Source organism: Cajanus cajan, chromosome 8 (assembly GCF_000230855.2).
Source record: "Cajanus cajan strain Asha chromosome 8, NIPB_CcT2T_4, whole genome shotgun sequence".
Lineage (NCBI taxonomy): Eukaryota > Viridiplantae > Streptophyta > Magnoliopsida > Fabales > Fabaceae > Cajanus > Cajanus cajan.
The window spans coordinates 21,425,908-21,450,280 of NC_138524.1; the positions used below are offsets into that span (position 1 = coordinate 21,425,908).

Consider the following 24,373-nt stretch of genomic DNA (forward strand, 5'->3'; position numbering starts at 1 on the left):
CAATTAAATTATTAAAATTTGATTAAAATATGATTTATTAAATAAAATAAATTTAAATAAATTCTCATAAAGTAAGTGAATCTCTATATATATATAAATTTGAAAAAATCTGTGTAAAACTTATTTTATAAACAAATATTTTTAAAAATAATGTTTTTTTTAATGTGTGTATCAGTATAAATATATATTTAGGATTTTTGATAATTAAACTTTTTTTAATAATATATTTCTAATATAATAGATTCATATGAAAATTCAGGTTTACTTTATCTATATTTTTAATTATATTTTATAAATATAATATTTAATAGCATTATAAAAGTTAATCCACCCTCTATCTCAATCTCACACTGACTATAATATTTTAAAAAATATAAAATATCTTTTCATTGTAACATTTATAAACTTTTTCTTAATTTGTCTTCTTATAAATTATTAAACTATCACATATCACAATTCAAAGTAATTTATTTATTAAAAAATAAACTATTTTAATAAAATTATTAAAAAAATATACTTATTGTTCTTCTTAATTTATGTGAAAAAATTTGAAACTATAATCAAGATAATAAAAGTCATATATAGAAAAGAAATATGTCTTTTATTTATTTTTCATATTAATACTATATAAATCCAATAATAACTAATTTTCTTTTCAAAAATTTAAACTACATATCATTTCTTCAGACTCAACACAAATTTTAGTAAACAACGAAAAGTGTATAAAACAAAATGTCCGATAAATGTCTTCATACTTCTAGACTTCTGGTCAACATTTTTCCTTTATACGAAAACGCACCGTATCACGTATGTTTTTCGAACTAAACAACCATGAATAGGTTTAGGAGGTACAAAATTACTAATTAATTAATTAATTAATTAATTTAAAACTAATTAAATAGATAACTTATATAATCCCAAGCGTGTGGTTCAGCGGTAGGGGTTGATCCACGCTTAAACAAGGTCAGGGGTTCAAAGATGTAACAAGGAGATTAGTCACTGCTGTCGGCGGTGGATACTCCTGGAACGAAAAAAAAAAATAGATAACTTATATGAAAACCTGGTGATAATGCACTTTGACTGTACAAGATTAATTTATAAATAAATAAATGAATGAATTAATAATTGTATAAATGAGAATTAAGGGAGATTGAGACTCCATTATCAAGCAGAGAAGCAGTGACAGAAGACACTCGGCTTTCGATTCCTGTGTGGAACGAAGCAAAGTGTCGACTTAACCCAACTTCGGATTCACCAGCACGAGATCCATCTTCGTCAGTTCCGTTCCGATTCGTGTGAGTCTCACCAAGTCTTCATGCGACGTTGACGCTGTCTTTTCTTGTTGTCGTTTCGCTTTCCTTTCGTTTTCGCTCAGTGCCCTCGCGCATTCAATTCTGTTGCGTGGTCGCTTTAGCATCGCACTTCCACCTAACTGTTATCTCAATTCACACACACATACGCACACACCCCATCTTACTCTTTTGCTTTGCTTTGAGTCCAAGTGCAGCGTTTCGCTGCATTGTCTTGCTTTGAGGATTGCTATCGTTGTTTTTCCCCTTTATTTTTTACAAAGTTTGGGTTTTTAGGTTCCCCATTGAAGTTTGGTTTACTTGGGGTGGTGGGGTTGGTTTTGATTTTGTTTTTTTATTTTTTTTATTGCTATTGATTAATTGTTGTGGTCAATTTTGAAGGTCAACAGTTGGGGTGTGTGTTTGGGTTTGATTTGGATCTTGGGGTTAGGAATGGCTTATGAGAATGTTCAGTGTGTCTGAGGTGTGATGTTTGGTGTTTCAGATGTTTGTGTAGGGGGCGGAGTGTGAGGGTTCTGAAGGGTTGCTCCTGAGAATGGCTGACATTGAAGGTCTGGCTGAGGCTGCAGGGGCCAGGTTTAGTTCATTGGAGCTCATTGGACAGGGATCATTCGGCGACGTGTATAAAGGGTAGGTGCTTGATTTTGGACTATGTAATGTAATGTGCCTTGGTAAATTGAATTACCTTCTCATGTTGTGTTCAAGGGAGTGTTTTAGTGTGAGGCTTTCTGTCTTGTTGCTTTTGCAGGTGGAATGTGCTTTACTTTCTGTTATTTGATGCAAATTTTATGCTTTGTACTTATTTCACTTGCTCAGTTGATACTAAGGATGCTAGAATGTATTGTGTTGTCATCTGTAATTCGTTGCTAGGGTAAATTAAGGGTTTATTATGGATAAGAGTTGAGTGGGTTAGGAAACCTGAATATGAATGTCGTATCGCTCGTTATTATATTAAGGAATAAGGACCAAATGAACCTTTTTACACAATATTGTGTATTGTCTAAAAGGAATTATCTTCAGATTATCTCATGTCCTAGTTCCCATTATGCCACCTCCTAGCTGGCAATGGGAATAGCCTGGCGTAAAGAACTAGTTTTGTTCTAGGATAACTTTTATTAACAGGGCCTAATGTCACATGACGTGGACTATGAATTTTTTGTCAATTTGTTGCACTCTTTTTCCCAGGTTCGATAAAGAGCTCAACAAAGAAGTTGCTATCAAAGTGATTGATTTGGAAGAATCGTAAGTATATTCTTTTCATGAATAATCAAGATTGTTTTATTTATTTGGTTACATTAACTGATCATATAACAATGGGCATCTGAACAAACATCTTACACTAGATTATCTCAGATTGTGTGTATGTTTGAATTATGAAATAGACATCAAGTACTGCACTGGAAAAATAACTCAGTTTTTCCTTGTCTTCCTTAATATGTTATTTGTATAAGGAGTATGGAATCCTGCAACTGTATTGATCTATCCTCATCCGTAATATATCTCTAACATGCCCTCTCACGTAGTAGTGTTTTGGTCTTGAAATACGCATAATGCATATGCTCATTTATTCAACTTTTTGATTAGAAGAACAGAAGCAACATCCGTTTTTTTTTCTCCATTTAAAGGCTGAACATTATTAACTGAAATGTAAAGTTCTTTATTTATTTTTTAATGAAATGCATTTTATCCATTTAACAATATAGTGAAGTAGCACACATTTGTAGCAAAGTAGCAAACCAAGTGAACCTCATTTCCTTAAGTATTTAACTTAGATTTTGTCTCTTTTTAGAATGTTGTGATTCTTTTCTACATTTTATTGCCTTATTGAACTCATAATTCTGATACAATTGTTCCTTACTGTTACTTTACAACATTCCTTTTCTTTCTTATACCTTATCTGCAGAGAGGATGAAATTGAGGACATTCAGAAGGTATAAATAGAATCCTACAGACTACTACTACTTTACAATATGTCTCTTTCACCAAATGTTTAATGCTATTTCTTCAATTATTTTCTTTGTCAGGAAATTTCTGTTCTGTCACAATGTCGATCTCCATACATTACTGAGTATTATGGTTCCTTTCTCAATCAAACTAAACTTTGGATAATAATGGAATACATGGCTGGAGGCTCTGTTGCTGATCTAGTAGGTTACTTCTATTTTCTTGCTTCTATATTTTCAATGTGTATGCATAAAAAAGATGGTGATCTTCCTTAGAAGTTGCCTCTATTAATAGAACATTTCTTGCTTGTGCTACAATTTTTTCATGTGTTGAATTCTTAAATCACAATCTCTGACAAGAAAAGCTGGTTACAACTTAACATTCACATATAAACATTAAAAATATGGATATAATGCCCTTAAGGGGACACCACTGTGCATCTTTCTAGCCAAATCTTTCCTTCATCATGCAATATTTTGACCAGCTCTTCCAACTAATGATCATTCTAATCATTTTGTTGAGTTTTCTTTCCAGTAATGCTGATCTCTGTCATTTTCAGCATCCTTAAGCTGTTTTACTAGCTGTTTTATGGATCCCACTTTATGTTACTTATTTTATTTTTTAAAGTGTTCAGTTGTATATCAGCTTAAAACTTGTTAAGACTTAAGATTTAGCTTTAGGGACAGTGTTAGAACATCTCAAACTATTCTAGAATGTTTTATCGTATCTCTAGAATATATTTGTAAAATCATTGAATATCTTCAATTTCAGAATATATTATGGAATCAATTAGTCATCTAAATCTAAATGAACATCAGTGATACTAGGAGTTATTCTGTATTTATTATGTTTCCTATTTCTTATTCAACTAACGGTTATTTATCTTATTATCATATTAGTGGGTTTGGACTTGTTGTACTAGTTAAACTAGTACTGGACCTAATTGTTACTAAAAATAAGACCATTGGGTTAGTATTTTGTATTACATTATGTACCATATCAATCTCAATATTATTCAAAGTCCATAATTGTCTATTTTCTCTTCTCTTCCTAAATGCTCTAATCCAAACACTAGTTTTTTTTTTTTTTTTTTTTTTTTTTTTTTTTTTTTAATTTTTAATTTTTTTATTATTTGCCTTTTTTTTTTTGCTAATTACCATGTCCAATATGGCTATATGGTGGTTTTGCTTTTGTAGCTCCAATCAGGTCCCCCACTCGATGAAATGTCAATTGCTTGCATTTTACGTGATTTACTTCATGCGGTTGATTACCTACATAATGAAGGAAAAATTCATAGAGACATTAAAGGTATCAACAGTGACACTTTTATTTTTGTATGCTTTGAAGCTGCATTTCCATAACTAGAAATTTTATAATCTTGGAATTCAATTTTTTTTAATATCTATAATTCACAGAATTTGTATGTCAATTTTGCAGCTGCAAACATTTTATTGACGGAGAATGGTGATGTAAAGGTATAAGTCTTATTCTGAGAGAGACTCTAATTTCCATATTTTTTTTTAAGAAAAGAAGACTTACTTGATAAATGATGCATAAAATAATTTGAGATGTGAACTAGCATGCATTTGCATATGAATTTCTAAGTGATTTTGTGACATTGTCACAGGTTGCAGATTTTGGTGTCTCTGCACAGTTAACAAGAACTATATCAAGGAGAAAGGTAAACATATTAATTGGTGCATATCATTTTTTATTTTTCTATGCTAATTGTTTGAACTGCAGACATTTGTAGGAACCCCATTCTGGATGGCACCTGAGGTTATCCAAAATTCAGAAGGATATAATGAAAAGGTTATCTTGTAGTTACTGTACAAATCAATTATGTTTTCTTTGAGTCCACCCTTACATATTTGTTTTTATTCTGTTGCAGTGAAAATAGAAAATGGTATTGGGAATGTTTTCTTTCAACTTTTGAAAACATTTTCTGTGAAAACATTTTCAGAAATAAGTGAAAAACTGAAAATAAAAAAAAAAGTTGTTACCAACTTTTCCATAAAAATGAAAACAGTTTAATTGAAAATGCGGTGGCACAATTTGTAATTTTAATAACAATTTTATTATTTTTTTCTTCTAATTTACTTTCCGTGTAACTTGGAGCATGATTTAGTAACGTTGAGACGTGCTTGATAATTACGGAATGTTAGTAAGGTTAACGTGCTTGATAATTATTATACTCTGAATATCCTTTTTCTATTTTAATCTAAAGTCTAAACTGAGTTTATGAGCAATTAGAAAGTGGGTCCATGCTGTACATAGCGAGGATAAATGACTAAATTAAATAATCAATTACAATAAAATAAGGAAAAATGAAAAAAAAAAAGTACGCCACAGGGACTAGAGAATTTCATTTAGTTGACATTGGTACTCATCTAAACATTTTGAATATATCTATAAATAATAATAGAAGGAAATTTAAATACAATTTATTTATTATACAAATTATCAAAAGTAAAACTTTATTTGTAATTAAAAATAATAATACAATAATATAAAAATATGCAAAAGATTAATTATAAATTGTTTTGATAGAAACAGGACAATTTCCTTATTTATAATATTTTTTATCTTAGGTATTTATTTAGTCCCAATATAGTAATTTTAAGGGTAAAAATTCATTAAATTAGGTTTGAGGAGTGCATAACTTATGTTTACACGCTAATTGCATAAAATTATCTTTGATATCTCTCATGACTCAGGATTAAAATAATGCACCACTTTACATGTAGTTCAGTAAATTACTTCATCTCTTTATCTGCATGTTGAGAACTTATTTTTGATGAAATATAGAAATATGTTCACTAATAAAAATTATAAATATATCCTTATTATCAAAATTGCTTAAACCAAACATATTTTCAATGTTTTTATTTTCAAAAAAATAGAATATGAGAAGTCAAAACAAACATTTTCTAAATCCTAAAAGTTTAAGAATGAAAATTGTTTCCAGAAAATGAAAATAGAAAACATATTTTTGGAACCAAAAGTACCCTTATTGTTTTTGTCTTTATCTGCTATGAATCATCACTCTGTATTTTGTTTATACAGGCAGATATCTGGTCTCTGGGGATTACTGCAATAGAGATGGCAAAAGGGGAGCCTCCACTTGCTGATCTTCATCCAATGAGAGTGCTTTTCATCATACCCCGAGAGAATCCACCACAAGTTCTGTGTTTTATAATATCAGATTAATTTTTCTTTCAAGTTGCAAAGTATTTTGAGTTCATGAAATTTTCTTGATGGAGATGTTTTTTTCCCCAGTTAAAAAGAGTTAACATTTAATGACATTTTGTGCAGCTGGATGAACATTTTTCTCGTTATATGAAAGAATTTGTTTCGTTGTGTTTGAAGAAGGTTCCTGCTGAGGCAAGTTTCTATGCTTTACATACTCTCACTATCATTTAATTTGCTTTTTTGCGCTGTATTTTAGATGTATGTTTATGCTTTACACACACACACACTATTGTTTCATTCTTTCTCTTTATGATATTAATGAACTTATTCTGTTTAAGGCTTTACTTTGAGTGAAATATTCCCTGTATGGGTTGTATGAGAATTGAGAACAGCCAGAAACCTTTTATTTTTATTTTTTATAATACATAATATGCTTGTTTAGGTCATTTGTTTTTTTTGGGGAAAAATAGAAAGAAATATAACTCATATGTTATGTATCCTAAATTAATAAGTAGTGGGATAATATATTTATTTGTTTGGATTTGTCCTATTGAAATTTGTATCTGTGAACCTGGTACAATTTATTGGTGAGTTTTCCCTAGTTGGTATATTATAATGAACTTGTATTGGAATGAGAAAGCTGGGTCGTTTTATTGGTCTCTTCCCTAACTCCCCTCCCTCCCCCTTTAATCGCTTTAATTCCAGAGACCCAGTGCTAAGGAGCTTCTTAAACAGCGGTTCATTCGGAACGCTAGGAAGAGTCCAAAGCTTTTGGAGAGAATAAGGTATGAATTATTGCTTATAACCTTGCTATATTTCGTGTACTTAATTCTACTTATTTTTCCTTTAGCTGTTAAGGTGTTTTTTTAACCACTTCTTCCTTTTCCATTTTATTTGTTGGTAAGTTAATATATATTTGAATTCAAAATATGTTTGTTTGATGTAACAATTGAAACCCTATTCCCTATCCATTTTCAATGCTTTCCATGACCAGAAAATAAGAAGAATTCAATAATTCTTCAGCTTGTTATTGACAGCATGCTTTGTGTTTTCATGAAAGGGAGCGTCCAAAATTCCAAATAAAAGATGATCAAGAGGCACCTATAAATGCGCCAAGGGGGATGGGGGATGCATCTGATACTATTAAGGCTGCAAGAGATTTAAGGAGTGATGAAACTAATCAGCCTAGGTAGGTTACAAGTGTAAAGTTACTGTTTTTTATTTTACATATTGAATTTTCTGATAGACTTTTTCTAATTTGCAGTGGTCAAGGTAAATCCCTAAAAAATTCTGGCTGGGACTTCAGCATTGGTGGATCACAGGGTACTGGAACCTTTCGTAGTGTGTCACGACCACCTCAGTTTAGAGATAAGAAATCTGAAGTTTTGAATCATCAGCTTAACCAAAGAAAAGGTCCAGAGAGTGGCTATCAAGGGGGATCTGCCAATAAAAGTGCACTTAATGAGTCACAAGAAACTTCTTTTGGAAAAGATCTTGGAGTTCCCTACCATGATGAACATCCAGATAATCACCTTGAAGATGTAAATGACTTTCACTGTCTTTCTTTTTCAAAGAAGTTAACTTCAATTAAATGATATATTGAGCACATATCTCTCCAATAAAGGAACGTGGGGCCCTTTTCATATGTTTCTAAAACATTGGATCTGTGATAAATTCTTCGCTAGCAACGAGTTGTATTTAACCAGCTGCATTTTTTTAGATATTTATATCTGAAGCTGACAAAGTTCTCTCTCCTTGCTTCCCATTTAGCAGACATATAAACAACAATTAAAATGCCTACAACAGTATAATCATTTAAAGAGTTCCCCATGAACTAGGTTGAACTTAATTTTTTAAACTTGAACATGCTGTTATATACTGAACTCGTCCATTTAGCAGGATGAATTGTCTGGGAATGGATCAGGAACTGTTGTTATTCGGTCTCCAAAAGGACCACAGCAATCACTGTTTCGTGACCAAAGTTCCCGGGTATTTTTCAAGCTGAGTTTTTTTAATTCAAAATTGGCAACTTATTATTGCTCCTCAATGCATTCACTTATTAAGAATTTTATTGTCACATAGTCTAGCAGCAGCTATGCTTCTTTTGAAGATGTTTCTACTAGCGGGACTGTTGTTTTGCGTAACCAGTATGATGATAGCGATTCTCCACAGACACCAAGGTCCAGACTGGGACTTAATAGCAGAAATTCAAATGCTTCACTGGAAGATAGTGCTACAAATCTTGCTGAGGTTCTATTTATTTTTTTATCTAAGCTGTAAATTTCACTTGTATGTTAATTGTTGGCGAGACAATTTGCCATTTTCTCTTTGGAAGGAATTCTATTACTTGGTCATATCAAAATTGGTTATCTTTAAAATATTTTTCTTGCCTATTTTTCTTTGTAGGCAAAGGCGGCTATCCAAGGTGGATTAAGGAAAGTGAGTGCCCGGGAGAGATTTGCCCTGGGAAAGCTCAACAACGATGTACAGGAAAACAGGAGAGATCAATTGTCAAGCAGTCCTGGTTCTTCCAGGTACATTCATTGCCATAATGCTGGTAGATGGTAAATATTGATTGAGATAAAAATGTCGTTTTTTATATTTTAAGCAATATTTTTTCAGACCATCCCGTGAATATATAGATGCACAGAAGGGAATTTCAAGATCACATTCTGCTAGTGATGATGAAGAAAGTGCCAAAATAATCTCATCCTCTGTGCCATTGTCTGGTTTGCTTATTCCTTCATTAAAAGAGGTGAATGCACGCATGGTTCTAATTGTATTATGGCTTGCTCTTGTTTTAAATTAGTGTGATGCCAGATAGAGCTGCTATTGATATTGGATATGATACAAGGCTTTTCACTTAGAACTGTTTCAGATATAATTCCTTTCTGATAAGGGCTGTTCTCTGAATTTTTGTTACATATGCTGGAAATACTAAGGCATTAGTGTCTGTGGAAATGAGGCAAGATTATGATACACCATTGACTTTTCTGAAAAGATTAAAATGATTACTAATCCTACTTGATGAGTTTTGGTACTCAAACAGTAATGCTTTCTCAAAATAGAAGGAAAGGAAAAAAAGAAAAATAATTAAATAACCAGCAACATCTTAGGATGTTATTTCTGGGCTTGGTGGGTGAATTTGGCCCGAGTAAATACGCTTTAGTAACTTAATTGTAGCTAGAGCATATTTTTGGTTAGTTATTATGAATTTTGTTACAGTATGTGTTTATTATGTAGGCGATTGCTGATGATCCAGAAGGGTCAATTGTGCAAATTGTTATAGATGCTCTTGTGAACATGGAGGGGACAAAGCCTCGATCTTGTGATGCACTTGTCAAAAAGTTGCTTCAGCGGTTGGCAAGGTTTGCATTCTACTAACATTTATTATGCAACATGCTAGAGGAAATTTAAATGTGTATCTCTTATTATTGATGATAGTTCACACTTCACAACCTTGATATAACAATTTGTGCAGTTCAAAAGAAACTTCATTAAAGGACATGCAAGAACTGGCTGGCCAAATATTCAGAAACTCCAAGTCAGCTGAAGAAACACGAAATGCCGAAGCTGATAACAAGAAGAAACAAAACAAGGAACTTCATTCAAACAGCAATTTAAGCCCTCTCGCGAGATTTCTTCTCTCAAGGTTTGTGGAAAGCTATCATTTCACTGTTTTATTAATATTAAAGGAGTGTTTATTGCTACTTTGATGTGTTGAAATTCACTCCTATATAAATAATCTTTCTAGTTTCTTTAAACTCTTGGTTTGATTAATAAATAAAAAAGATATTGTAGATAAGAATTAAGATGAAGTATGTTTTAGTCCTTGAAAATAGGACAATGTTCGTTTTTAGTCCCTAAAAAGTAAATTCTCTCCTTTTCGTCCCTCATTTATGAAATTGTAGCACGTGATTCCTGAGAGTTTATGAAAATGTATCACATGTGATTCTTGTCCTTTACAAAAAATTCGTCTCTTTGGTTTTGTGGAAATAAAAATTACTCTATCTCTCTATCGTAAGTGAAAAAAACTAATTTCATACATATGAAGAAAATTAGTCGTCTGGATTAAATTTTAATAGTTCCATAATATTCTTCCTACATTATCTTTGTTATAAATGCGATAAATGCTAGAATAAATAGCTCAACTGGAAGGTAAAGGTACTTTAGAAAATATCATTAAATGAGACAAAATTAGTTGAAATTTATTTATATTTAAGAAAAAAAAATGTATAAGTAATACATATGATACATTATGGTAAATGAAGGACCAAAGTATGATTTTTTTTATAGAGAAATATGAATTAAAAACATATTTAATCTTATGAATTATTTAAATAGAAGTGACAATAATGCATGGGAGTGACAATAGGAATGCTTTAATAAAGGTAACAATTCTTTTATCGGTGCTCCATGTCCTTGACTTTGGGACTGGTAGCCTGTCAGGAAACATAAAATTTCTGATCAAATCACATTTACCCTTGTACATTATATGTGGCTTAAAATATGCTTATGAATAATATGGTTTTTATTTTACAGATGGCAAGGCCAAACATCGCGGGATCTAAGTCCTGCTTGAGCGGAGATAGAAGTTAATTTTTGTGTGGAGTTTTTGTTTCTACATTTATTCTGATTAAATGTACATATATGGTTATTATTATATATTTTTTTTCCTTTATAAATTTTTTCTCATAGTGATAGGGACACCATTGTTGTATAATTCGTGGTGTTTGCTGAGTTACATCAAAATTGTACCTTAATACATTGATTCCTATTTACTAATAGTTGTATCTTTTGCATCTTGAGATGAGCCAACTCATGAATCATCTTTGTTTTCTCCGAAATTAAGAAAACTCATCTACTTTTGATTTGTTTATGTCTGGTACTGCTTTAGTTTTTTGAGCCTGTTTTTCATTTCACAAAGTATCATCTTACTGAAAATTGTGCCATTCCTTCTATTGCCATATGAAGAAATGGGTTTTGATTTTTTTTAATCATTTGTAACAAGCCTAAATAATTTATTAAATCTGTACTAACGAGTACAGTGGGTGTGGTAAATGATAGTCATCATGAGAATGTAATTTTAAGCGTCAAGGTTGTTTTGTTTAGAATGTAATTTTATTTAAAGAAATGAAAATTGTTATCCTTGTAAAGTTATCTGACAGTTTACACTTGTATATATATAAATGGTCAAGATTACAAGCTAATTAATAATCATACGATGATTTTAAAAAATCATGTATATTTTTCTTTTAATTTTGAGCATTAATGTTATAATGATTTATAGGTGAAAACAGTACAATGAACGTGTAATCCATGATAGATGCATCATATTGCAGTGCGGAATAATTTTGGTGTTGAAATAATAGATGTATTTTTTTTATTGTTTTAGAAAAATGAAAAATATAAATATTCGTTTCTCAATTTTAATTAAAGAAAAATTTAATTCCTATAATATGGATATTTTTTAATCCATTAAAGAATTTCATCAGTTTTCATCCTTCATTAGTTTTCTATCAATTTCTTGCGGTAGCCATGGCATCCACATGACAAAGTGATGTGTATGTTATCATTTAAAAAATATCTTTTGTCCTTAATTTTTTTTTTTAATTTTTAATTTCGGTCTTAGTTATCCAAATTTCAATTTTTAGTCCTTCAATTTTGTAAACTTCCGATATTTTTTTCATCTACTTATTATACCCCCATATTATCATAATTTGCTCAAATGTTGTTAGGCATTAGGAATAAAAGATGAAAGTAAAACCATATAGTTTGCTGTTAAAACAAACATTTGACCCAAATTCAAATTGGACTTTAGAACCTTCAAGATAGGCCTGTTTTCCAGTACTCTTTAGCTGGAAATTGAGTTTCAACACTTGGAACTATTTCCACAATCTCTATAAACTCTATTAATATCGGTGACAAGGTTTCAAATTTGTTTAGTATTGAAATTGAATTGTTTCTGATCATTATTTGCTTTTGGCGCTTCTTTTTGGTTTCACCAAGGAACATGTTAACTTCATGGAGTTATCATCTATTGCATGAGAAGGAACAACTTTTGAAGTTTTTTTTTTCTTAATAAACATTTGGAACAAGCCTAAATTGTTTCTTATATTTGTAATAATGAGTATGCGTGGAACCTGATAACAAGAATTGGTTAACTGATAAGGTGTTCAGCCAAGTGAAATTTCTTTAGGCAGCCAAATTTTCCATCCACAGTATTCTCCTAACATTCTCTCTTGGAAAAATTGTCATTAATCATTATTGATGCCAAAAAAGAAAGTGCATTGGCACAAAATAATAACAAGAAATTACCCCAGACATAACCGATCTCCCAGTTTTTTCTTGAAAAAGTAATACCCATAAATGTGAGTGAAGTGTTGTTAGCATTGTTATTTTCCTCAGCATCACTCTGATAAACTCCACCAGGGGGACTCTGCTGATTAATATGTGGCTGTTGCAACAAGAGTGACAACTATCAGAAACACGTTGCCTTGGTCCTCTGTGATATCCCTTCTGGTGCGCCAAATAATGTGATTTATTTTGTCCACAATAGTGATCTTTGATTTTAGTTTATCAGCAAAGGTGGTAGCATCAGTGACTGGTGAACTACGTTTTGCTATGGCACTTTCTAATATGCTTTTGATCTCTTCACTGGCTGCTATGTCTAATGATGTTTTGTTCTCCAAATTTTTAGCTTCCAAATCTATATATCTTAGTCTTTAAACATCGAATCGCCTAACATATCAAAAAATTATTGAACACCATATTGTCAGCCATTAGTAACTTTCAATAGAAAACTAAAAACCAGAGATTATTCCAATCATGAAATCAAATGTTACTTTGTTTTTACCTTTTAGATATCAAGGAATAATTTTACAAGAGGAATGCTGGCTACACTTATAGAGAGTTGTTAGCATTTCACATTTCAAGGAATGCTACACTCAAACATTCTCTTCTTAATACCCTTCTCATTCAATCTTTACAAGATGAATGCTAGCCACACTTACATAATGTTGGCTAACATTTCTCATCTCAAGGAATGGTAACAACAATTTCTCAAATATTCTCTTTCAAATACTCTTTATTTTCTACAAAAATTTGTTAAAAATCACAAATTTTGATAGTAGGATCCATCTAATAAATTTCAGTCAATAATAAAAAAAGTATTAGAAATAAAATACTCTCTCCATTTTCATAATAAGTATCTTTCTAAATTATTTTACACAAATCAAGAAAAAATAATAAATATATGTAAAAATATAAATGAAACAATGCGATATAATAATTATTTTCTAAATAATATTATGAATGGTATAAGTGAAAAAAAAGTAATTAATATTAGATCAAAAAGTTATCATAACACTTATTTTAAGACATTTTCTTCAAATACAGCATTTATTATGCAATTGAAAGAATATTAAAGATAATCTATGTAATATTTCTTGTCATCCAATCAATATAGCTAACTGTCATTCATGCATCGATAATTATTAGCCAAAAATAGATAGAAGGATACCTGTAAGTTACTGGTTAAAGCTGAAATGTGCAAAATGGTGTTACCATTCTCATCCTTCCAATTCAGTATTGCTTTTTCCACCTTCTTAGCACCTCTATGGGAGTTATCTTGAGCCAACCAAGCAAGACTTGAAGAGCTTCATACTGTTGATTTTTCACCGCAATATGTAATGCTGTCTCACTTCTAACACAGTTACATCCTGAATGAAATCAGGACAAAGCAAGAGAAAGTCAACAAAAAGGTCAACATTTCAAACTTCCCTTACAAAATGTAGAGGAGTGAGACCTTCTCTTCCTTTAGCTCTGATGAGATCTTTATTAAGTTGTGACCGTGTTGTAAGGCAAGGTGGATGGGAGTGAATCCTTGTGGATTTAGTTTCCAAGCAAATGAAGGTTTCAGTCTCATGATTTCAGTAGCAAATTGAAGGTGTCCAATAGATGCAGCAATGTGTAAAGGAGTTTCAACAAATGGTATTGAATCTATACATATACTCCAAAACATGTGGATCAGACTGAACCATTGTGTAAAGACTGTTTATGTTTCCCTCTTGACCTGCGGCTCTCGACCGGATATCGCTCATGTTTGGGGAAGTTTTTGGCTTTGATTGTTGTTGTCAATGTAGAGTGAAGAGTTGTGTGTTGTTGACACCTTTTAATTATTGTTTCAACAATGGTAATATTTTTTGGAATACAATGATAGATTCGATTTGAGGTGGGATCTTATTGCGAGTTTATTTTATTTTATTTTATTTTTAATTATAGTATTAATATAAAATATTTATTATTAAAAGAGTTAATCACTTATATATTGTTAGTGTAAAGTTTTTTACACTGACAATTAATCATATCTTTTAAATTATTTTATTTTATTAAATAAGCAAATGACATGAAACTATTAAGAGATATGATTGGTTGCCAGTGTAAAAATTAAAGAAAGTAATAATTTTTTTAATACTCCACATTTTTAATTGTAATAAAAATGGAGACTAGTGGAATTCTTAGGGATGTCGCCCTCATTCAAAGTTTTCAAACGATAAGTGTAATGACCCGCCATGGTCTCTACACTTAGTAGAATCGCACTACTACCAGTGAACTAAGAGAAATATTAAGTTGGATAACTCATACATACAGGTATAGATAAGAATAAAAATAACTAAGTTTCTTAAATACAAAATAGAACTCTATATATGTACAGTCATCCCAAAAATAATTTTTCCTAGTGCCAGTCAAGCACAGACAAAACCGTTACCCAAAATGGTAACTTTAACACGAGGATCAAACTCCCCGTCTCGTAGCGGTCACCTCAACTCCAAGCTATTCCTGACTTGCTCCCATACCAAGTATGATCATCGTAGTCCCACCACATGGAAACAGAAGGGTAAGCTAGAGTTCAAAACCAATCATACAAGTATAGAACAATAATCTATGCTACACAATCATCCAACTATCAATCATATTCATAGAGTCACACCACACACACTCTATCCAATACTACTCATGCATAAAATACAATCCACCAATCATGAAGTCAAACACCACACTTCATCATATTAATAATCATGCAATAAATGCATCTCATGACAGATATCAATGCATATCAATCATCTAATGCGTCGTCAAGCATACACCTAGGAGATCTCCCTAACAATAGAGCTGTATAAGTGACATTCCATCCTACCGAAATCACTCCAACCGTTTTCACGTCCAATGCGCCCGCTCGGTCACAGCTAAACAGGATATAATCCTCACTCGGGTTTACTCGAATGATGACACTTACACAATTGGAAGTCCAGATCCACCGTTAGGTATAACACAGCCGGGTACGGGCTTACCACGACCTTGGCATGCATAACCAAGTCAATTGTGGAGTTCGCCCACCGACTATCCACAAGGATCCACGCACCTTCCCGAGTACTTGGTTAAAGGAATAACCCTCGACCTCATACCCCACTCCAACACTAGCTAAGGACTTAGAGGAGACTCACCCAACCCAGTGGCCTACCTAAGCACCACTCCCAAATCCAGTGGCCTACCTGAGCACCACTCTCATATATCAGTGGCCTATCCAAGCACCACTCTCAAGAGACTCTATGTGAGCTCTTCCAGTTCGAAAATATTTTTCCTCTCCTCAAGTCCTAGGCTAGACTCATGCCATAAGACATCACATGCAATTATGCATCACACATCATACATGGTCTGCCCACCATCATGATCAACAATCATACACATGTCATAAGACATCACATGCAATAATGCATCATACATCATACATGGTCTACCCACCATTATGATCAATAATCATACACATGTCATAAGACATCACATGCAATAATGCATCATACATCATACATGGTCTACCCACCATTATGATCAATAATCATACATATGAACATATACTCATGCCATATCATATTTAAACATTCATATATATATCATCACTATGCATACATATGAATCACACCTCAGCATACATCATATATCATACATACATGATCCAAAACTTCAACTTAACATGCATTAGCATCATTTCATTCATAAACATGTTCACACCCGGCGCAGCCTGAGCTCGCCCAGCCTAATCCCAACTTGAGAGTCCTAAAACTCATCCACACCCGGCGCGTTCAACTCACGCTCGGTGTCCTTGAGACAGAGACTCCTAAGAGTCTCCACGCCTAACGCAACCAAATCACACCTGACCCAACATCCAACCTGAGAGCCCTAAGCTCTTCCACGCCTGGTGCGCTTAACCTGCGCCTAGCCTAATCCCAGTCAGAGAGTTCAAAACTCACATCCAAACTAACAAATCCAACCATATGCAAACACAAAAACACAATGCATAGGCTCCATACAACATAAAACAAACTCAAAATCAACATGCACTCATCTATTGTATCAAAATCATCAAACTCCTCCTTTTTTCTCAAAACCCCAAAAATGAGATTTTCTTCAATCCATCTATGGATTCTCAACATTCATGCATCAATTGAGTTTCTAAAGTCACATGCAACCTAAACAACAAACATTCTAGCTTCCCTCACCTGAAGATTGACTCAAAATAGCCAATAACTGAGAAGAAGTAGAATTCTCTTCCAAAGCTCAACCCGGAACTTCAATCCTCCTAAAGCAAGCTTCCTAATCTGAATTTCAAGAAAAGACAGAAGGCATTAGTGATCTAGAGGAGAAAATGAATCACAGAGAAATTTGGGAGAGAAAGGAGCTCACAGACCTAGAGTCCTTCTCTCTAAAACCTCTCATTCTCCTCAACTGCCCCCAACCCCTATTTATAGAAGTTCCGGAGTGGCCAGAACGGCCCGTTTCGAATCCAGAACGGCCCGTTCTGCACCCCTTTAGCATGTGTAAAAATTACATGCAGAATGACCCATTCTGAAATCAGAACAGCCCGTTCTAGGACTCATCCAGAACGGCCCGTTCTCCATCCAGAACAGCCCGTACTCTATCTAGAACGGCCCGTACTCCATCCAGAACGGCCCGTTCTAGGGTTTGGAATGCCCCGTTCTCAACTACATTTTATAGGTCAATTTAGTAGTTTGGAACAACCCGTTCTAGTTTGGGAACGACCCGTTCTGGGCTACTGAATCACGCATACTGGGCTTTTGGGCCTTCTGAAACAACTTGCTACGTTACAATAAGCTCTTTTTCCAATGACCTCTGTAATATGAAAAGGTTTGGTCCACTTCGGGGAAAGTTTATTAATTAGTTAATTTGTTTAGGCCATCTGAGAACTATCGCGGATAACCTTATAATTTTACTTCCTTGAGGCCTCTTTTTATGTTACTACCTATCAAATTTGTGCCATCTCTTTGATCTCTCCAAGGGAGTCAAGCCGAAGGAGTTGATCATTATCAAATGTTTCATTTGAAAACTCTGATACCACAATGGTTCGTTAATCTTGACTAGGATCATAATATCATATCCGTACACCAAAGAAAAGGGTGTCTCAAGGGTTGAGAAGTGGACAAACATATTGTAAGACCAATTTACTCTCGAAAATTCTTTAACCCATGATGACCAGGATCCCTTAAACTTCTTCTTCAATCATGATAAGATAACCTTGTTAGCAAACTCAATTTGTTCGTTAGATTGGGGTGCTCTACTGAAGTTAAAATGAGGTGAACTCCCATTTCTTCACAAAAGCATTACACTTGGTCGTTAGTGAATTGAGTGTTGCTGTCGATGACAAAGGTTTTTCATATGCCAAAATGGCATCTAATTGACTTCTAGAGGAAAGCTTGAACTCTCTTTCAATAGTAATCTTGGCAACAAGTTTGACCTTGATCAATTTGTTAAAATATAGTCAATGGCCATAATTAAGAACTTTAATTGTCTTATAACAAGTGGGAAAGGACTGAGAATGTTAATTCTCCATTTATTGAAAGGCCAAGAGGCAGATAAAGAGTGCAAAAACTCAGGCAAAAGTCTATGTAAGTCAATGTGTCTTTGACAATTATCATAACACTTTACGAAGTGCATGCAATTGGCCCGCAACGTGGGCCAAAAATAACCTGCTCATAATAACCTGTTTCCTAGTGCCAACTCCCTTTTATATAATACACTTTATAATTAATACTTGTATATTAGAAAAAAATGGAAAATAATATATATTATATAATTAATAAATATGGAAGAATTAAATTATTTTTTATTTAAAAATTCGTAAAAATAAAAAATTAGGATTTTGTTACGGATTTTGAATCCCTCACAGTTTGTGACGGATTCTATGACGGAAAATTTTTAAAAATTGAATTCCATCACAATTTGTGAGGGATTACGTATCCCTCTCAAAATAGAAAATTTTGTTGCACAATTATTATATTTAAGAATTATGTATAAATAAAAAAATATTTTGCTAAAAAAATAATTAAAAAATTATGAAACTAAAATAGTTTTTTCATCAAAAGATTAAAAATTAAAACATAAGAAATGAATTAATTTAAATAATAAGTTGTCATTTTGAAGTATAAGAAATTAAAATATGAATTAGGAAAAAACTTTTAATTTAAAAATACTTATGAAATTATAAAAAGAGAATATTAATTTGCATTTTAACTAAAAAGCTAAAGATAAATATATAAAAGTATATTTATAAATTATATATAATTATATATAACTATATATATACATATAATGGTTGATGCTAGAAAATTCATTGTGTTTGATCATTTAATAAAAATTACAATTAACTCTATCAATAAATATATAAAAATATTATCATCATACTTTATAATACACTTAAATGGAATAATTTAATATATATTATATAATTAATAAAAGGTAAAAATATATATAATTAATTATAAAGTGTATTATATAATATATATAATACACTTTATAATTAACACTTGTATATTAGAAAAAAAGGTGAAAATAATATATATTATATAATTAATAAATCTGGAATAATTTAATTATTTTTTATTTAAAAATTCATAAAAATAAAAAATTAGGATTTTGTGACGGATTTTGAATCCCTCACAATTTGTGACGGATTTTGAATCTCTCACAATTTGTGACGGATTTTGTGACAGAATATTTTTAAAAATTATATTCCGTCACAAATTCCGTCACAATCTCTGAGGGATTACGTATCCCTCTCAAAATAGAAAATTTTACTGCACAATTATTATATTTAAGAACTATGTATAAATAAATCATAGTTTGCTAAAAAAATAATTAAAAAATTATGAAAGTAAAATATTTTTTTCATCAAAAGATTAAAAATTAAAACATAAGAAATGAATTAATTTAAATAATAAGTTGTCATTTTGAAGTATAAGAAATTAAAATATGAATTAGGAAATAACTTTTAATTTAAAAATACTTATGAAATTATAAAAATACAATATTTAATTCCATTTTAACTAAAAAAGCTAAAAATAAATATATAAAAGTATATTTATAAATGATATATAATTATATATAACTATATATATATATATATATAATGGTTGACGCTAGAAAATTCATTGTGCTTGATCATTTAATAAAAAGTAAAATTAAGTCTATCAATAAATATATAAAAATATTATCATCATACTTTATAATACACCTAAATGGAATAATTTAATATATATTATATAATTAATAAAAGGTAAAAATATATATATATATATATATATATATTAGAAAATATATATAATTAATTATAAAATGTATTATATATATTATATAATACACTTTATAATTAATACTTGTATATTAGAAAAAAATGGTGAAAATAATATATATTTTATAATTAATAAATCTGAAATAATTTAATTATTTTTTATTTAAAAATTCGTAAAAATAAAAAATTAGGATTTTGTCATTTGCATTTATTTAAACTTCTTTTAATTTTTATAATTAGTTTAAGAAATATTTATGATAATTTATAATATATAATTTATAAAATAATATATGAAAGTAAAAACATTCCTTAATAAATTAATAAAGATGTGACTCTAATATAGCAGATCAATATTTGTGAATGCAAGTAATGTAAAAATAATATATATATATATATATATATATATAGTTGATGCTAGAGAATTTATGGCACTTGATCATTATTTTGGATTTAAGTGTTACATGTATAATTTTAATAAATATTATTAAAAAAATCATTATTTATAATATTTTTTATTAATTAAAAAATTAGTTAAAGGATTATAAGTATTAGAATTAAAGTTAAATTTATAAAATCATCTAGTAATCGAATATAAGGTTTTAGTAATTGATTACAAGTTTCACAATCTAAATAACTATTTATTCTTTTCTTTTTTCCTCGTGTAACCGTTTCAAATAAATTGTTTTAATTTTCAAATTCTATTTATGCATTACAGTTTCGGAGTCTATTGTCCTTTTCTTTTTGGTGGAGGATATCACACTGAACTCAGTTCGTACGTATTGAGTAGTTTGGTCCAATCAACATTGTTTTTTGCTCTTAATTTTTGGATGACTTAATTATCAAAAGGTTTGATCTTTTCTTTTTATTTTATTTTTTTTGGAAAAATAACGCAAACAAATATAAGTTTAGTTTTTTTTGAAAATTTTTACTTAAGTGGTGTTATGAGAGAAATAAATTTTAAAAAATTTTTCATTTAATTATTTATAAAAATACTTTTATATTCAAATATTTACTAAAAATATAATTTCAATTAAAATATATTTTAAAAATTTTATTAATTCATTATCATTCATTCACTTGATTAAAAAGTGATAAAATATAATTAATTTTCAACTAATTTAATAAAATAAAAATTCTAAAATAAATTATATTATGATTTTAATTATGAATCTATTTTAAATTTATTAGTTTGATGTTTAATGATGTTTGATATTATTGTGATAAAAATTGATATTCTTTCATATTTATATATATATATATATATTGTTAAATAAGTACTGAACTGATAAGGTAGCTCAGATGACTGGAGAAAGAGTGTTAAGGTTAGAATGAGTAGAAGGTAAGGGGTTCGAATCTTATCACTGCCAATTATCTGAAAATTCATAATTAATACTTGTAGATTAGAAATAAAAAGTGAAAATAATATATATTGTATAATTAATAAATCTGGAATAATTTAATTATTTTTTATTTAAAAATTCGTAAAAATAAAAAATTGGGACGAAAAATTTATTAGTTAGTGACGACATATTTCGGTCACTAATTGTGACGGACTGAATTTTTCCGTTACTAAATATTTTGTGACGCCATTTTTTGTGACGACCCAAAATCCGTCACAAATTCCGTCACTAATAATTTTGTGACGGATTTTTTCCGTCTCTAATTTCCATTTTTCTAGTACTATAAATTTTCTTCTCAATTTAAGTTTCAAATACGAACCCATGATAATATGGAGAAAGTGAAAATAAAAATTAAAAATGGTTGTTAATAAGTCTATGAAATTTACATACAATATAAATAATGCAACAAGTAAATAGTAGTGCTTTCATATTATTAAACAATAATGATAAAAAAAAAAAACATTAAAACATATTAATTATATATGCAGCCAATCTCAAGTACTAAATTTTAGAATTAAAAAACCAGGAATAGACCAAAACGCATATAATAAAAGAATGATTGTTGTGGTGGTAGTAGGGGTGGGAGATATGACCAACAAAGCTGCCACGTAGCTGATTTGAAAGAGTAACATTGGCGTATATAGTAGAATCCAGGAAGCCTTTTTAGGCAATATGGCTAAAATAAGCATAGTTGAAGCCATAAAACAACTCATACTTGGCATAAAGAATAGAAGGAAGTCAAAAGTTGGCAAGATCGAGTTGCCTTCATTTCCGGCAGTAGTTTTGCGGCTATTTATTAATGAATGGAAAGCCACACGACTTAGAGTATTATTAGTCCCACCATCCGTCTGAGAAAGTCCACCAGGAGGACTCAGAGTTGCTTGATAAGTGGCAGCTGCAATAAGAGCCAGAACAACTAAATACGCGTTCAGTGCTTCCCCTGACATGTGTTTTCTTAGCCGAGACCGAATATTTATTAGCCACCGTTTCCAACTAAACTTATTTGCTTTAATGGCGGCTTTCTCTAATGTCCTCCGGATATCATCGCTACTTGTTATGGCCAACGCTGTATTAATATTGCCCTCCAAATTCTTAGCTTCTAAATTCATCATACAACTCTCTATCAACAATTCAACTGCCTATACAATCAAGTCATAAAAAGACAGTGAGAAATAATATTATTGCATAGAGAACTTAGGCACAATTTTTTTAACTGTAATTGGTGTTATTTTTTAATTAGAATTTAAATTTTATATTGATATTATACACTTGTATTTAATATAAAGTTTAAGTATAAAGTAAGTTTCACATCAGATCAAATTAAACATGTTAAATAATATATAAATAAAAAAAATTCACCTACGTGATGCAAGTACTAAGATCATTTAATATACAAATCACATAAATGTATGTATATTATTGAGATAAAATTTTAATTTTGATTAAAAAATTATACCAACTACAACTAAAACACAGTATCTAAATTTTGTGTAATAACTGTTTGATATATTTAATATATAATATATATAGATTAAAGAATACCTCTTTGCTATTCTCGAGTACTGCAATGTTCAAAATGGTATGGTCTTGGTCGTCCTTCGAGTTCAATATTGTTCTCTTTAACTGCAAATCACCAATCGAGGAGAGCCATCCAACTAGGGCTTTAAGAGCAGGATCTTGTCCTTTTCTGGCTGCAATATGTAGTGCAGTTTCACTTCTAATAGTCACATCTTTGATAGAATCTGGACAAACATCGAGGAATTTATTCAAGAGTTCAACGTTTCCTATTTGACTGGCCAAGTGTAGAGGAGTAAAACCTTCTCTCCCTTGAACTCGGACGAGCTCATTGTTAAGGTCTACGAGGCGGTGGACCATTTTCTCGTGGCCATGTTGTAGAGCAACGTGAAGGGGAGCGAGTCCTTGCAGATTTTGTTTAAGAGCAAATGAAGGCTTCAATACCATAATCTCATTGGCAAAGTGGAGATGCCCCATAGATGCAGCAATATATGCAAAGGAGTTTCAACAAATGGCTTTGATTCTACATGCTCTAAAACACTCGGATCTCGCTCAATCACTCCATAGAGAATGTTTATGTCTCCCCTTTTAGCTGCAGCTTCCAACGTGTCGACACTACTCATTATGTAAAGAGTAAGGTATATGCTTCTTATCTTTGTCCTCAAAACAAAACTAGTATTTTTGGAAAGCTTTGTTTGAAATTGAATGGATTTCAGCTGTTATCTTACTAATAAGAGGTAAATATTTGCTCTATATATAGAGCAAACAAATGATTCTTTTTCAAAGGAAATGAGTTCTGTGTTTAATTTTTAGGAGCAAGAGCACATGCAACTGAGACATGTTGAGTTGTTTTTTTTTTTTTTTTTTTTTTTTTTTTTTTAACTTTTATTATTATTAATTTTTGTTTGGTTTAATAATGTTGTGTTTTTTAATTGGTCACAGAGTTGGATATCTTGTCTTCATTCGTGACCTTGAGGCGCATCCTTGTGCACCAATAAATGACTAATAATTTTTTTTAAGACTTCGTTAGAATCGATTGAGATGTGTTCTTCCGAGAAGTACCGATTTGCTATATACAGCAAAAAAAAAATGTTTTTTTTATTATTTATATTTAGGTAATAAGAAAATAATAAAAACTTTTATATTCTAATTTGAAAAGGAAATATATATATATATGTATAGTGAAAGATTCAGAAACTTTAGATACTTGGGCAATACTTATTTATATATTTGTAGTATTCAAAATTTTACATATAATTTTTAAAAGTATAAATATGTATTATAATTATTTTTTACAAATTTTTATATCTATGATTATTTATGGATGAAAATAAACTAGGTCAGATTATGTTATATTATAATTTAGT

General features: G+C 30.7%; 2 protein-coding genes and 1 pseudogene across 4 annotated transcripts; 1 reads left to right on the forward strand and 2 right to left on the reverse strand.

Moving 5' to 3' along the window:
- The first annotated feature begins 1,138 nt into the window (after positions 1-1,138).
- Positions 1,139-11,325, forward strand: LOC109818292 (uncharacterized). Of its 3 annotated transcripts, none has more exons than XM_083062001.1 (21): positions 1,139-1,295; positions 1,795-1,940; positions 2,496-2,552; positions 3,214-3,241; positions 3,335-3,457; positions 4,451-4,562; positions 4,692-4,729; positions 4,882-4,935; positions 4,998-5,066; positions 6,321-6,437; positions 6,570-6,638; positions 7,152-7,231; positions 7,507-7,635; positions 7,711-7,987; positions 8,343-8,435; positions 8,529-8,696; positions 8,853-8,980; positions 9,069-9,201; positions 9,690-9,814; positions 9,928-10,098; positions 10,989-11,325. In XM_083062001.1, the coding sequence occupies exons 2-21, from the start codon at positions 1,846-1,848 to the stop codon at positions 11,026-11,028; spliced, it is 2,106 nt and encodes a 701-aa protein (XP_082918127.1). In that variant the 5' UTR covers positions 1,139-1,295; positions 1,795-1,845; the 3' UTR covers positions 11,029-11,325. The 3 variants fall into 3 exon arrangements, with proteins under 3 accessions (XP_082918127.1, XP_082918128.1, XP_082918129.1); XM_083062002.1 differs by having other exon boundaries at positions 8,346-8,435; XM_083062003.1 differs by lacking the exons at positions 1,139-1,295; positions 1,795-1,940; positions 2,496-2,552; positions 3,214-3,241 and having other exon boundaries at positions 3,335-3,461.
- Positions 11,326-12,618: 1,293 nt separating this feature from the next.
- LOC109818289 (ankyrin repeat-containing protein BDA1-like) lies at positions 12,619-14,548 on the reverse strand (annotated as a pseudogene).
- A 7,341-nt stretch (positions 14,549-21,889) lies between these two features.
- Positions 21,890-23,753, reverse strand: LOC109818298 (uncharacterized). Its single transcript, XM_020383740.3, has 2 exons — positions 23,034-23,753; positions 21,890-22,630 (listed from the first exon to the last, which is right to left on the reverse strand). Exons 1-2 carry the CDS (start codon positions 23,481-23,483, stop codon positions 21,986-21,988), a joined length of 1,095 nt encoding a protein of 364 aa, XP_020239329.1. The 5' UTR covers positions 23,484-23,753; the 3' UTR covers positions 21,890-21,985.
- Positions 23,754-24,373: the final 620 nt, after the last annotated feature.